The sequence below is a fragment of the Lissotriton helveticus genome, chromosome 2_1 (assembly GCF_964261635.1).
Source record: "Lissotriton helveticus chromosome 2_1, aLisHel1.1, whole genome shotgun sequence".
Lineage (NCBI taxonomy): Eukaryota > Metazoa > Chordata > Amphibia > Caudata > Salamandridae > Lissotriton > Lissotriton helveticus.
In genome coordinates this window covers 718,064,681-718,080,600 of record NC_136059.1, presented here as the reverse complement: position 1 = coordinate 718,080,600, position 15,920 = coordinate 718,064,681, and the positions used below count along the sequence as shown (strand labels likewise).

The following is a 15,920-nucleotide window of genomic DNA, read 5'->3' as shown; positions in this document are numbered from 1 at the left end:
TTCAAACCCATTTCTCTTTACCTTTCCCCAACAAAATGCTTGAAAGAGAAGTTAATTTACAACTACCTCCATTTTTAGAAAATAAAGCCAGTCTGAACCCTGTGTAATCAGATTCAATCCTCCTCTTATTATATAGATGGAGGTGGTCACATTTTTAGATGACCTAATGAGCTCCGTGGACACAGATCAAGCATCACACTTAACCGATTTGTGTCCCATTATCTTCTACTTGAACACTTGAATAAGCATCCGGTAGTGCTGTAGCCCTGATCACTTCATACCTGTCACATTGTTCCAGGTTTTTCTTATTCCCTCTATATACATCTAATTTTCCGTCTCTTAATTGAGTCAGTTACGTTTTATGTGTTTGTAACCACACTGGCCTAATCTTCTCACAGTCATATGATTTTAAAATCCATCACAACAAACGGAGTGACCTGAATTGACAACGTGCTTTGTTTGGAACTAACATTTTTTGATTGTACAGCCCTTTTGTGCGCAAGACTTATTGTGTGAAGACAAAATGGTTATGTGCTTGAGCAATGCTGCCCCTTTGATGAGCTCAGCCACTATTGTGTGGGAAGGTACCAACATACATTGCAAAAGCCAATATTCTGTCGTTAAGCGTTTCCCAAACTGTGGGTCGTGGACCACTGGTTGAGTGGTAAAGTCCAAGCAATATATAAAGATGCCTTTAAACTCTATTTTTTATCTTTTTATGTTTACAGTGCCTTTGAAAACAGAGGTCAAATATCTGGGTATGTCTTCTGATAAATTGCTGCTTACGTTTTTTCTACACGGGGATTGGAGTTTACAAACTCCTCTCACTTTGCTGTCAGAGAAATAAAAATTCTGTGAATTATGTGTCAATCTTGCAGGAGGTACCAGGAGTGTAAGAAGACTGTAGGATATCATTTTTTTGTAACACAATAAAAAGTAAATACCTTTAAATTTACTGTAAGTTTTGAGGAGGTTGGAACGCAAAAAGGAAGCACATTTGTTTGTAATTCGGAAGTGTGATGGAAACAAAGATTTTAATAGGATCACAACAAATCAAGGCACTTTACTTGTTGATGTACACATGATAGTCACCATACCCCGATTTCCGCACATTTATGTGCAATATAGTTTTATCAGTAAAAGCATGTTTGTGCAAATGTAGTGCCCATTTCAATGGAAAATGTGCGGTCTGTAAATTGCCTCATGTTGAATAAAACTAGGTGGTTCACGAAACTTTGGCGTTCTAAAAATTGGGGTGTGGGTCTGAAAAGCTTGGAAGCACTGCTGTAGTTACTTTTTCAGAAAGCTGTGTGGGATGCTTGCTGAACACTGAATCTTTCATTTATATCTGTTGTTCTTTTGCTGTACTTTTGTACTATTTCATTCCTTTTTCATTCTGCAATTTCTAAAAACCATGCTATGTCACCTTTTTAATATTATTAATTCGAGACCAATCTTCAAGAGACGGTTTTCCCTGTTGAACATAGAGCAATTATTCAAGTTGCCGATTTAAAAAGTAAAATGCATAAGCTGGGTAGGCTGTTCAGCTTTTATGTGCCTTCTGGAACTCAAGGATGAGCAGTAATAATAATTGTATTGATCTCAGTATATTATAATTCTTTCATCCGATCTACCATATATCTACTGTTACTGGTATTGCTTCTACAGTGCAATGAGACCATATGGGGTACAGGAGTCCTGAACACAATTAAATGAACATAAAATTATATTTCACCCGTCTAAAGCCTATTGTCATATGCATGTCCGTTTTTCATTGACTAAACTTATAAGAATACTACAGTGGATGTTCCTAATTTTGGGCATTGGAAGGGCCTTAGTTTGTCTCCCACCCAATACCTATCTTGTGAACCTTCAATAATTCTGATAAGTATAACAGTTGTCTCTTGATATTTCTTTATAGGTGTTGAAGCAGCGACCAAAGTTTGTTGCTCTGAAAAAGCAACCATCCTACATAGGAGGGAGTGAAACGTTAGAGCTAAGAGACTACCAGTTAGAGGGTCTGAATTGGCTTGCTCACTCCTGGTGCAAGTACGTATGTTCAATAATTCATTGACTTAAGTGGATTGTGTGGTAATAATAGTGGAGTTGAGAAAATATGCTTGTATTTTGCATTTTATTATGCATTAACATTTTGGTTGGCCTCCGTGCAAATCTGTACATTATCTGTATAGCCACACTCTTTTCTTTTTACTATTTGTCAAAACTACACTGCCCATTCTTTTTATTGTTTTTACTTTTATTGTTCAAATTATTTTTAGGCATTATGGAAAAATCCCAATGTGCTTTTTGGCTGAATCTTTGTTCCGACCCAGAGGCTTTTAACCAACCCAGTGGTGTTGGTTGGTCCAGTGACTGTAGTACCAAATTTTAGAATTTGTTGACTTTGGACTCTTAATATTCTATTTTTGGTAGTACACTCAATTTACCTATTTGCTTTAAATGTTTAGTACACAGTGTCCTGTGCAGTGCGTACTCAGTACACGCTCACCGCTAATCTACTATGAGATGGTATTGTGCTAATCATCTCAAAGTAGCTCATTGTTGGAAAGGCAAGCATCCTGGCTTACTTTTTAATGATGATGTGTGTAGTAAAATACAGTCTCAGTTGGTAATTTCCAGGCAGAGTTGTTAGTTTGAAAAAGTACATTTAGACTTCGATTAACAAATAAAAGGTTCTCCCCCCCAAGTAAAATGTTATGAACACTGGCTTCCGGTTAAGAAGCGAGCCATTTTTAAGATGCTTTGTGTGGCTTTTAGCTCACTACAAGGTAGTGGCCCAGCGTATTTCAAAAACAAAATTAGTTGGTATCAGCCTGTGCGACAACTAAGATCTGGTAATGCTAACTTTCTGTGCTCTCACAGAATACACAAGGCAAAGACGGGTGGCAAAGCTTTCTCCTATCTGGTAGCCAGTCACTGGAACAAACTACCTCAGAACATCAGAGCATGTAACGACATCATCATGTTCAAGAAACTTTTAAAGACGTGGCTCTTTCAGTAGCATTTGCCCAGTTTGACCTCCTCCTCGAAGCGCCGAGAGATCCCTTTGGGGATGATTTGTTGCTCTATATAAATCCACAAGTAAAGTAAAGTAACTGCACAATAATATGCGTCACCAGCAATGGAGACAGTGCAACTTTTCATGGAATCCCAGGGGACACTATATGCATTGCCACTATCAAATGCAAGTGTACAAGCAGTGTTGTACAGGTGTGTGGTCTGATCTGCAAAGAAAAGTCAGAAATCACCAGATGTCAGGTAAGGATTGCCGGGGAGACCGCCTTAAGGTGTTGGGCCTCTCTAACTCGAGCCGTAGTTGTCGGTGAAGAGTGGTTTCAGACTCTGGGTTTAGGCTGGGGCCTGAGTCTGTGGGTGAGAAAATCCGGTGCTCAATGGAGACAAAGTCTTTGGTTTCGAAGGCAGGGCAGGTCCTTCAGGTTCTTGAGGGTGCTGGCTGGAGGACACACCAGGATTTCGCTGTTGCAGGTTTGAGGTGGGGACAGGCCGGGAAGGCTGGGGCCACGTCTGTGGGTATCATCCTCTTCTTTGCTGCAGCACGGCTTCTTCTGTCCTTCTTCTTCTTGATCGGTTCTCATCTGAGGAGGCAAGGTTCAGGGTTGCCCCTAATACTAGATTTAGGGGCGTTACAGGTAGGTGAAAGGAAGGGACCAATGGGTTCCCTGGGGTGGGTACACCCCATATGCCTCACTCTGATTGGCTGCATCCTCCCATCTGCAAGATGGCGAAGACTGAGAGTAGTGCTTCACCTCGCCTCCCCTACATGATGGGTGGAGTTGGCAAAGGTGGGCACACCTCCCTTTCTCACTTGCTTTCGACACGGATTCTCCCACCAAAAGTGGGTGTCAGAACCGGTGGGGGCCAGTTGCTGGATGCAGCAAAGGCCTGGGGAAGCTCACAAAGGTGTCAAGCCTTTGAAGCTTCCCCTTCATGGACCCTGCCCATCCTGAGGGAGGAGACTTGGCGCCTCGCTCCAGGATGTGCATTTTCAGTCTCCCGAGGGCAGCAGGCTCTTGACCCAGGGGTCCAGAAACATGTCTGGGGGTGGCAGCAGTAAGCAGCCACTCAGCCTGGACACTAGTGATAGGTCGTTTTTCAGGGGGCATCTCTAAGATGCCCTCTGTGTGCATTTTTCATTAAATCCCGCATGGGGATTAGTGTGGGTTTAATGTGGTGAGAAGATTGATACCAAACTTCTCAGTTTTCAGTGTAGTCATTATGGTGCTGTGGAGTTCGTAATGACAAGCTCCTAGCACCATATACTCTTAATGGCAGCACTGCACTTACAATGTCTAAGAATGGACTTAGACACTGTAGGGGTACAGGGGCTCATGCACCTGTACCCTCACCCCTGGTATAGGGCACCCAACTAGAGGGGTGACTGATCTATGCCAGGGCTGTGGGTTGGAGGCATGGCACATACGGATGTGTGCCATGTTGACTCTTCACTTTATTCTGCACCAAGACTGGCAGCTAGCAAAGGCAGTTTGTGAGTGTAAAGGTACAGGACCTCTAAGGGTGTCACAATAAGGTCACAGTGCCCTGGGTACCTGTGGTACCATTTACCGTACCATTTACCAGTGGCTGACTTGTGGCCAGAGATGCCAATTGTGTTTTGTTTTCAATGCAGTTTTAGGGAAAGAACATAAGCCCTGGGTACCTGATTTGCAGATACCCAGGGCACACTCAGTCAAAGCACATCAGCAGTACAGCAAAAAGTGGGGACAACCATGCAGAAAGAGGGCACTTTCTCACACAGCTCGTCGTCTAACCCCAAGAGGCGGAGAGCAAAAGGAAGAGGAGAAGACTCGAGGTGAAATGGCTATTATCCTTCAAGCGAAGAGAGATTTCTAAGAGAGCCTGAAGAAATGTTGGATACCAAGTAATGTCCCGACGTTAAAAGAACAGACGAATGAAGACCTTGAGGAAGTAGAGCCTTCTCAAACCCCCGAGCCTCAAGTGGAACAAAAGGAGGAAACCTACGAAGAAGGGGAGAAACGAGCGCAGCAGTACTTTGAGGCTTTGGAGTACCATGAATTTGAAAGGCAAGACCTAGAGGCAGACTCACTTGAGGAAAGGATCGACACATACCCTTTAAGACCTTCACCACCAGATGACATTGGTATCTATAACCAAGTCATAAAGAAGGCAGCTCCTAAATATGGAGTAAAACTAGAAGCGAAAAAAAAACGCAATCATGTTTTTTGTTGGAAGCTTTTTACCAACTCAGTAAGGGAGTCAATTCCTGCCAATGCTCCCAAGTGTATTGGACCTTGGGATAGCGGTCTTCAACTAACCACCCACATGTAAGGCTGTGGCACCCAGGGCTGAGAAGAAATACGAGCATTATTCCACAGACCCTAACTATATAAAGGGATCCGTCCCGGCAGACTTCGTGATAACTTCTACAGCCAGGAAGAGAGCCAACACCCCAAGCCCCTCAGGACCTCCTACAGATAAGGAAAGCAAGAGGATGGACCTCAGGGGACGGAAAGTAGACAGGAGTGCAGTGATCTATTGGTGAATGACTAGTTCAATGCACTGCTAAATCGCCATGCCTGCTAACATTAGGAGAAGATAGGGGAGCTAATAAAACACCTGCCGGAACAGTATCAAAGGAGGGCATCTCACTTGCTGGAAGATGGTAAAAACATCACCAAAACCTGCCTAAAATTTGCATTAGATGTGGGAAAAACATCAGTAAGACAAATTATGATAGGGATCACAGAGGCTCATGCCTGACTATGAATCTTGGGGTTCAAGCCAGAAGTACAAGCCAATATACTGAATGCACCCTTCAGTGGAGAACAGCTATTTGGGAGTGCAGTGGACGACACCCTGAACAAACTGAAGAAAGATAATGAGACTGCAAAATCTATGGGAGCCATGCAGTTCGGAGGCAACCATCGAAGAAGACCAACAGGAAGAGGATCTTTCCAGTCAGCAACATCCCATCAGTCATACCAGCAGTAATTTCGGAGAGGAACCCAGTCAGGAAAACCGCAGCAAATCCACAGCTTGCTCCAACTGGGCAAGCTGTCATTTTGTGACCGTACATGTGGAAGAGGACAACCGCAAAGAATGGTGGGGGGGCGGGAGACTTGGTCATCCACATCTAACAAGTGACTTTACTCAATTCATAAAAAGCACCAGGGAAAACCCAAAGACCATAACAAGGGTGCAAACAGAAGAACCCCTACACAACACCAGTAGGAGGCAGATCACAAAGATTTCTAAAAAGAATGAAAGAAAATCACCATAGCCAAGTGGATGTTTAAACTAATGCAATTTGGTTATTGCAGAGAATTAATAAAGGTACCTCCAAGCAAGACCCCAAAGAAAAAATTAAATTCAAGACAAGCGACAGCCCTCCTTCTCAAGGAAGAGGAGGAGTTGAAAACAAAAGGGGTTATAGAGTTGGTGCCAAGACAAGAAAGAAACAAATGAAGCTACTCAACCTACCTCTTATTTCCTAAAGTAGATGGGTCGCTCAAACCAATCCTAGACCTCAGATTTCTACACAAGTTCATAAGAACTCAAAAGTTCAACATGACCACACTGCAGGAGATAATACCACAAATACAAATGGGTTATTTTATGGCTACAATAGATCTAAGAATCGCCAATCTACACTTACCCATGAATGCATGCCACAACAATAATTGTCAGATAAATTGTGAACAAGGAGCACTACCAGTTCAATGTATTGACCTTTGGGATGAAATCAACACCAAGAGTATTCACAAAGCACAGCAACTCTAGGAGCACACTTACGAAGACAGGGGATACATGTCTATCCCTACCTAGATGACTGGCTGGTAAGAGTAAATTCATACCAAAAATGCACACCGCATATGCAACAGTTGATATCAGCCCTATTCCACCTAGGATTCTCTATTCACATGAAAACATCCTCACCAGAACCGGAACAGGAAAAAATATTCCTAGACTAAATACCATAAACAGGAAAGCCATCCCAACTGAGAAGAGAGTAACAGTGCTTCTGAAGGAGACACAACTCTACCAAAAGGGGCAGGCTCTGACAATGAAGAAGCTGATGGGAATGATTACGTATTGGTCCTATAACCTGTTTTTATGTAATTGTTTTACCTGTAACGCACTGATTGCTACCTCATATATTTTTAGGTGCTCATAATCTACAACTATCTGTTTTTATGTATTGGTATTATAACCTGTAATGCACCGACTGCTGCCTCATATTTACTTATGGGTGCTCACTAGTATCACCTGGTACATTTAACTCCTGTACTGCAACATTTGCTACCGCATATATCTTTTGGTTGCTCGCTAATGTCACTTGCGATTCATGTGACTTACTGTTGCTGTTGTATTTTGCTCCAGTATACTGACAGCACCATACAGCTACCTGTATTCGGTACATTTAGGCAAACTGCACCCGTTTAACTTTTAATTCTTAACCTCCTGTAATGCACCGATGACTCAATTCACCGCCATCCCCTTCACCCCGGACTCCACTACCCTCACCCGCAACCACACTCCCTCCCCACGCACCAATCCTCAGAACTACACACATACCATTAACACTCATCTCTCTCCCGACATCACAGCTCCCACCCACACTGCTCTCACCCACAACCCCACCCCTTCCCCTCCTACCAACTCTCAGACCTCCACACATACCATTAACACCCCTCTGTCCCCTGACACAACAGCTCTCACCCACTCTCCACTGACATCACCCTCAACACCACCCCTTCGACCAACCCTCGGACCTCCACATATACCATTAACACTCCTCTCTCCCCTGACATCACAGCTCCCACCCACACTCCTCTCTCCCCTGACAGCACCCTCAACTCTGCCTCTACCAACCCTCGGACCTCTACACACTCCATAAACACTCCTCGCTCCCCTGACATCACAGCTCCCACCCACACTCCTCTCTCCCCTGACATCACAGCTCCCACCCACAACCTAGCTCAGCTCCGGAACGACACACACAACGACAATTCCCACCCTTTATCCCCTCCCATCCTCAGCCCCCACTACCCTCTGACTAAATACGCAGAACACACTTCCTCTCTCTACTTAACTCCCCCACCTCTCAACAGGTCCACCATCAATCCCACTTCCCCCCCCACTCTCAGTCCTCACTACCATTACTGCACCCCCACCACCACTAACTTACACCCAGCCTCCACCCTGCTCTCTCCGCCCTCCACCAACCCCCTCTCTACCTCATCCATACCGCCCCCCCCAAACTCTCTCTCCTCCCTAACTCCGGCCCGTACATGGACACTGACACAATGGAGCCCTGCACGAACACCAGCCTACCCCCCCTCCTGCTCGCTAATTCACGGGTCAGTCATGCACCTCTGATCCCCGCTCCCACCGCATTCGCATACCCCACGCTGGACAAGATCATGGCCACCCTCATCCAGGTCAAAGAAGAACTGCACATCATCAAAGAACTTCTCTGCACAAACCCCATACAACTCTCACCCAACTCAACCCAACCCACCAAGTAGTTCAAGTGTACTAATTACACTTGAACCACTACTTCGGACTCTTAAAGAATATGCACAGACCTTACTCCCTGTTCGACCTCTTTGTTTATCTGTATTATCTGTATTTTTGATCTACATCGATTTGTGCTGTTAGCTTTACTGACTTAGCTGTTTGATTAGGATCTTGTACTCTCTCTATGTAAAGCGCTCTGATATCTGCAAAGATCTTGTTCACGCTATATAAAACTTTCAAAATAAAATAAATAAAATAAAATGATGGCATCTTGCATCTCATTAATACCACACACACAAGGCTCCACATGAGACAACTTCAGGAATGGTTACAGAATCAATAGTCACAGTCAGTTGGAAAGATCTAGGGGTTGTCACGCAGCAAAATAGAGGAAGAAATAGCATGATGGAACAGAAGACACACTACAAGGAAGGAAACTTACACAGCCACCTCCTACAGTGACCATGACAATGGTTGCCTCGTAGAAGGGATTGGGGTGCACAGGAGCAACCTCAAGGTCCGGGGGGGGGGGGGGGGGTCTGAAAGGACACATCAACTTCGTAGAACTAAAGACAGTTTTCCTAGCCTGAAAAGCCTTTCAGAGAGAAATCTTTGGGAAATCCATATTGATCCAAACAGACAACACAACCTCCATGTTTTATATGAACAAACATGGAGGGACACAGTCAATATCATTGTCAAAACTAGTACGAGAAATATTGATCTGGGCCTTCCAAAAGAGGATGCACATTGTAGCAATTCACCTGCCGGGGAAAGACCATGCAGAAGCAGACAGATTAAGCGGACAAGCTTCTTGGGCTCACGAGTGGGAACTGAACCAAACCGAACTCTCAAAGATCTTTTAGAAATGGGGAACTCCAGAAATAGATCTCTTCGCGACTCCTAAGAATGTAAAATGCTAACACTTCGCCTCCAGACAACAGTGCCGCCTATCCCTCTGGAATGCACTGTCGATAAACTGATCAGGGAAATTTGCATATGCTTTTTCTCCCGATACCACTACTCCACAAAGAGATCAACAAGTGCAAGAACTGCAGCGTGACACCTACACTAATTGCTCCACATTGGGCAAGACCAAGGTGGTTCTCAGAGCTCATAAACCTGTCACCGGGGAGGTTTACAGACTACCAGCCAGACAAGACCTGTTGTCCATGCAAGAAGGAAGGGTTTTCCGTCCAGAGCCAGAGTCCTTGAGTCTCACACATGGCTCCTGAAGACTTAGACTATGGACACTTAAAACTCCCACAAAAAAGGACAACCTTGAAGGAGGCCCGAAAGCCAACTAGACAAAGTTATTCAGGTAAATGGAAAAGATACTGTCTGTGGTGCAGAAAAGTGGGATTCCCAAAAAGAATATATAGGGGAAACACTGTTTTAAGTTACTTAACACACCTGTTAGAATGTAAACTAACCTATTCATCTCTGATGGTGCATTTGGCAGCAGTAGTGGAATATGCTAGAGGCCACAAGGAAAGACGTTTTTTCACATCACCAGTCCTCAAACGGTTCTTGGAAGGAGCAAAGAGAATTGCACCACCAGTGAGGGGATCTGCTCTGCTCCAGGATGGAGTCTTAATATAGTACTCACACAATTAATGAAGGCACCCTTCGAGCCATTAAATAAAACCTCTTTTCAAATGCTGACTCTAAAGACAGTGTTTCTAGTGGCCATCACTTCACTACGCTTTAGTGAGTTGCAAGCACTCACTGGTGGAAGAGGTGTGGCGCTGCGGCCAGGGCGACTGACGCTGGAATCTGGGGACCACGGTTCGATCCCCGGCTCCGGCGGCAGGTCAGCCCAGCACCATGTGACTCTGGGCAATAGCTCGCTTAATCTTCCCGACGGCCCCCCAGCGCCTAGAGACCCTTACGGGTGATTGTGCGCTTTACAAATGTGGACTTTACTTTACTTTACTTTACAGGAACCATACTTTCAGGTACACAACAATAGGGTTGCCTTGAGTTCAGAACCCAGTTCTTGCCAAAAGTCATCTGTTTCACATCAGTCAAAAGATTCAGATACCAAGTTTCTTTCAGAACCAAGGACACACGCTGAAAGGACATTACACAACCGAGACGCAAGGCGAGCAGTAATGTATTACATAAAGAGAACAAAGCCTCATAGAAAGTCACAGCAACTCTTCGTGTCATTTCCAAACAGTTTCTTGGGAAGACCAGTAATGAAGAACTCAATTGCAAGATGGCTTGAACAAACAATACAATTATGTCACAAACAGTCTGGTGTGACACTACAAAAGAGCCAGGGGCACACAGCAAGAAAGAAGAGTTGCTTTTGCTTTCCTAGCGAATACTCCGCTGCAAGACATTTGTATGGTAGTGACATGGTAATCAGCACACACATTCACAAAACACTACTGTGTGGGCATTCAGATGAACAAGGGAGCACAACTAGGGCAAAGGGTCTTACAACATCTGTTTGCTTACCAACGATCCTCTTCAACCCAACCATAACTGTAGTAAAAACTGCCACAAAATCAATGCACAGCTTGTGAGTCCAGAAAGTATTCGCACTGCCAAACGTATAGTTTCTTACCTGGCTGTGTAGGTTTGCAGCTTTAAGAATTTCTGGATTCATATATGAATCCACCATCCTCCAACAAGAAGATGAGGGAGAAGGGGGAAAAAAAGAATCTGAAGATGGCGACCAAAGGTGTGCGCTTCCATAGGAAGCACAACAACATCCATGATGCTCCAAATGGAAGTACGTCGACACCCACCAACAGCTAACACAACAAGCATTTGCAATGCAATAGGTCTCGCATTTACGCAAGTTTAAGCTATTGGCATTGTAAATGACACTGCCTGTTTAAGTTTTAAAAACGAAAACAAAAATAAAAGGCATTGTTATTTGCAATGTCGATAGATCAAACTTGCGTAAATGCGAGACCTATTGCATTGCAAATGCTTGTTATGGCGTGTCCTGTGGGCAGGTGTGGGCAAAGGAACACCTACAGCAGACGGGGACAGTGAGGTCAAAGCAACACAGACATAGAGGCAGGGGCAAAACAATACAGACAAAACGCAGGGAGGGGCAAAACAGACGACATTTGAGGAGTATGGGGCAAACCAACACGGACTGCAGGGAGGGTGAGCATAAAGCAATAAGTAAGGTGGAGCAAAGCAACTGCGGTCAGGGAAGGCAGGTGCCTTTTATCTGAACCCTTAGTTAAAGTTCTTATAAAAAAAAAAAACACCTTGGCCAGTGCGGGCCAATTGCAAAATAGGGTTAAAAAACTAGATTTTCATGTTAAATCTAACACTACTGCAGTCCAAAGGAAAACGGGGATAAAATAAAAAAAAAATTGTGTACAATCCAAATACAAAGTGCGTTATTTCAAAATAGACAGTCACTGTGGTCAGTGGTGCAAGCTGGGCGACAGCTTAAGGTAGTGGCAAAGAAGGAGTATGAATGAGCGCTGGTTAGCAGTGACAGCAGGTAGAATGAGCTGCAGACGGGTAAAAGCAGGGAAACGGGCGGAAGTCAGTGGCGTTAGCGGAAGTAATTGGGTATGGTTTAGTGGTGAAAGCAGGAGAGCTATATGCAGTCAGTGGTCAAAAGAAATGGGGCACATCTTTAGTGAATGAGAAAAGGGGGACAAGGCTGCAGTCACTTTTGATGTAAATTCTATAAAAAAACACACAGGTGATGTCCAGAGACTGCCTTGTCGCAGCCAATTTGCATTTGCACAGCCATTCAGGCTTCAGGCTGGTTACCAAGCAAAGACTGGCGCATTTCTTTGCGTGGCAAATAAACCAAACAGCCACTGGAAGCGGCCCTAGAACATAAAAGTACCAGATGATCATTAGGGTGGTGTTCGATCTTATATAACACTACACTACTAAAGGCGTGAGCACCCTGCACCCCCACCTTAGAGGTCCTCAGTGGCGTTAGCGGAACTAATTTGGTAAGGTTTAGTGGTGAAAGCAGGAGAGCTATATGCAGTCAGTGGTCAAAAGAAATGTGGCCCATCTTTAGTGAATGAGAAAAGGAGTAAACGGAGCTGCAGTCAGTGGCATGAGCAGAAACCTCAGCTGTAGTCTAGGGGTGAAAGCCAGGGTCCTGGCTGTAGGTAGAGGGGAAAGCAGGGAGACAGGGCTGCAGTTATGAGCGAAATCAGAAATATTCCACTGCGATTTAATGGCGAAATCGGGGTCACCAGCTGCGCTCAACAGCACAATCCTGGTGCTCCAGCTGCGCACCGCAGCACACTCCTGGCGCGTACCACGGCTGAAGAGAGGCTGCGCCGAAAGAGACGCCGTGCACATCTCCTGTCCGTAGGTGTGCACATCTCCTGTCCCCCTTCGGAATAAAAACCAACTAAAATAGATCTTGCAAGCGAGCAGCGCATGCACTGAGTCGCTAGGCGAAACCTAAAAATAGAATGACTAAAAGTTTTTGGGAGACAATTCCAGACCCAACCACTAGATGGTTGAATAATGCACAGCATGTGAATCCAGAAATTCTTCAAACTACAAAACTACACCAACAGGTAAGAAACTATAGTTTCTGCATGCATATTTTGTACAATATCTGAATTTGAAAAAGTAGGATAACCTCAAAAGGCCTGTCTTTGAAGCCAAACTTTTGCAAAATGCAGGTAGTTCAACCAATCAATGAGATGAGAGCAAAGCTTTGCCAAATGGATTCATATATGGTGGTAAATTATAAGAGCACTGGGCCCTATAATGTGAAACAGTAAAACCTGTTATGATGCATAAATCCATTTATTGCCTGTAATTCCTCCTAGGCGTAAAGGAACATCTTGACTGGATGAGCTCTTCTGATTGTGCCCTTTCAGGGTGCTGACATTTTCATGATTGTAGATAGGCATAGCGAGTAAATTGAGAAAGCTGAAATTGTGAAACATGCATGACGGCTCGAGCTACAAGAGACTGCATTTCCCAGAATGCCAGGGGCGAACCTTGCCTGAGAGGTCAGCGGTGTGCTCCCACATCCTGTTGGCTCTTTTGTTTTTGTTAGGGCTTTTGTATGATTATTTATCAACATATTTTGCAAAATTAATTAGCAATACTGTATGTTTTTTTTAATTGTAAAATATTTTCACAAACTTCATACAATCTTAAATATATTACTTACTTTGTAATACAGATCTAATACTTCTGATGAATACATCTGCCTGTGGATTCCTCACCTTTGAATACCTCTTGCGCCAGCATTCTGCGTAAATTCTTTTCCTAGCTCTCCAACGTTGATGAGGGCGCATAATAAGGCTCCGCTTGCGACCACGTATGACGTCATCGGAGCCACAAGAAGACCTCGTCGGCATGCTAACGTCAGTTCCCTTTTTTTCCGCACCTTTGACGCTTAACATTTTTTTTTCTGGGACTCTCCATTTTCTTGGTGATTCCTTTGTTTCTTCAAGTATTTTGAGGAAATAGCTACTTCCAAGAAGTCTGGATTCATGCCCTGCAGGGAGTGAGGGGGTCATATGTCAATGATTGCTCCCCACGAAGGCTCTAAAAGAACGAGAGGCAAAGCTCTTCATGGCAAAAGCTAACAAGCATTAGCATAGTCTATAGGTCTCACCTTTGGGACCTTGTAAGTGTTTATCCGGAGCTATTGGCTTTGCCAATGTATTTAAGCCATGGTGTAGAGCAGTGTGCCTGCTGTGCAGCATGTTGGAAAGTTATAATAGAAAAGTGTTATAAGCATTTTTGTTACCTTCTATATAACTAGGAAGGCATTATGTACAACTGAACCACCCTATTAAACAAGCATTAGAAATGCAATAGTTTTTGCATTTGCTTGAGTTAGAGCTATTGGCGCTGTAAATGACAATTCTTTTACCTATGTGTTATGTTTGTGATGTGTAATGGAATTATGTGGATTGGATAGGAATTATTAGTTGGGCAATTGTGTGGTGTGGAATTTTGTGGTGTGAAGTGGATTTGTGTAGTGGAATTGTGGCATAGTATGTAGTGGAAATATGTTAATAGTAATTGTGTGGTATTGAGTGTACTGGAAATATGTGGAGTGGAATTGTGTGTTATATAACTTAATTATGTGGATTGGCATGTTGTGCTGTGGAGTGGTATGTGGTGTTTAATTATGTGGTACTTTGTTGAATTTTGTGGCATGATGTGGAATTTTGTGGTGTGGGTTGTATTTATGTGGTGTGTTGTGTTGTTGAGTTGAAATGTGTGGTTTGGTGCAAACGTTTGTGGTGTGGATTGGATGTATGTGGAGTTGAATTGTGTGGTGTGTAATTGTCTGGATAATCAACATTAATTTGTCAAAATCAGCACACCACAGAAGCAACCAGCGTTTGGCAAAGTGCAGGACCTAGTAACAAGTATCGCTCACCCTGCTGCCTTGACTTATTTAAATTACCAAGAAGGGAACTCATGAGAGAGTGAAAGAGAAAGAGAGAGTGAAAGAGTGAAAGAGAAATTGGTCTCGCATTTGTGAGAGTTAGTTATTTACTTTGTAAATGACAATGTCTTTTTCCTACCAAAGGAGTGAAAGAGAAAGTAGGAAATTGAAACAGAGAGGGAACGAATCTGAGGAAAGGGCACAACTGGGATGAAAAGAAAATGTAGGGGGAACGGAAACAGCACAATAAAGATAAACTGATCAAAAAGAGAAATAAAGGGCCTGCTCTCTAAAATGTGGAAATACCGAGGTAATTAACTGTTGTACTTAAATAAAAGAAGAAAGTTGTATTGAGTTAAGAGATAACATCAAGGCTGGATAGATGCCACCACAAGACAACTGTGGTAAGACGTGGCAGTCTCCATCTTTTGTATTTAAGCCTACTGAATAGTAACTTTACAAACCATTTCTACATGTGGCACATTAATAACAATTCCCATCTTGACACTGCTATCCTCTATTAAGTAGCAATGGAAGTTTAAAGGAACATTCATTTTCAATTGACTGGCAGCCGCTGAACAGTGGTTGGTCGCCTTATAGAAATACTTTAAGATATTTCACTAAATGCTGCACCTACTAGATAGGGGTGATATCCAGATACAATATAATATTAAACAGGGAACGCTTTTGTCTGCATTCAGTACATTACTATTGTAACATGGCATGTTCAAAGTAAAAAATCACGGAAAAGTCACAGCCTAAACATTTAGGACACAGGACCTGAACTTAATTTGAAGAGATCAGGTCTGCATAGTCGTCATTTTGAAACATTATCAGCACAGCATTGTACTTTCCACTTGCAGTTGAAAGTTGAAGAAAACATGGGATTTGGCCACAGCCACCTCCAGTACTTTGCCAGGCAGCAGCAGGCACAGTAGTGTATCAGAGAAGACAGCGGCCACTGCTTGAGTATTTTATTAACCCCTGCCACTTCCCTGTCCCT

At 43.6% G+C, this 15,920-nt stretch overlaps 1 protein-coding gene across 1 annotated transcript in view; it reads left to right on the top strand.

Moving 5' to 3' along the window:
• Positions 1 to 15,920, top strand: part of CHD1 (chromodomain helicase DNA binding protein 1) — a 1,592,763-nt gene that overhangs the window by 264,141 nt on the left and 1,312,702 nt on the right. The window contains exon 11 of the mRNA XM_078675438.1: positions 1,922 to 2,049. Within this exon, the coding sequence (XP_078531564.1) occupies positions 1,922 to 2,049 (128 nt within the window). The remainder of the gene's footprint in view (positions 1 to 1,921; positions 2,050 to 15,920) is intronic.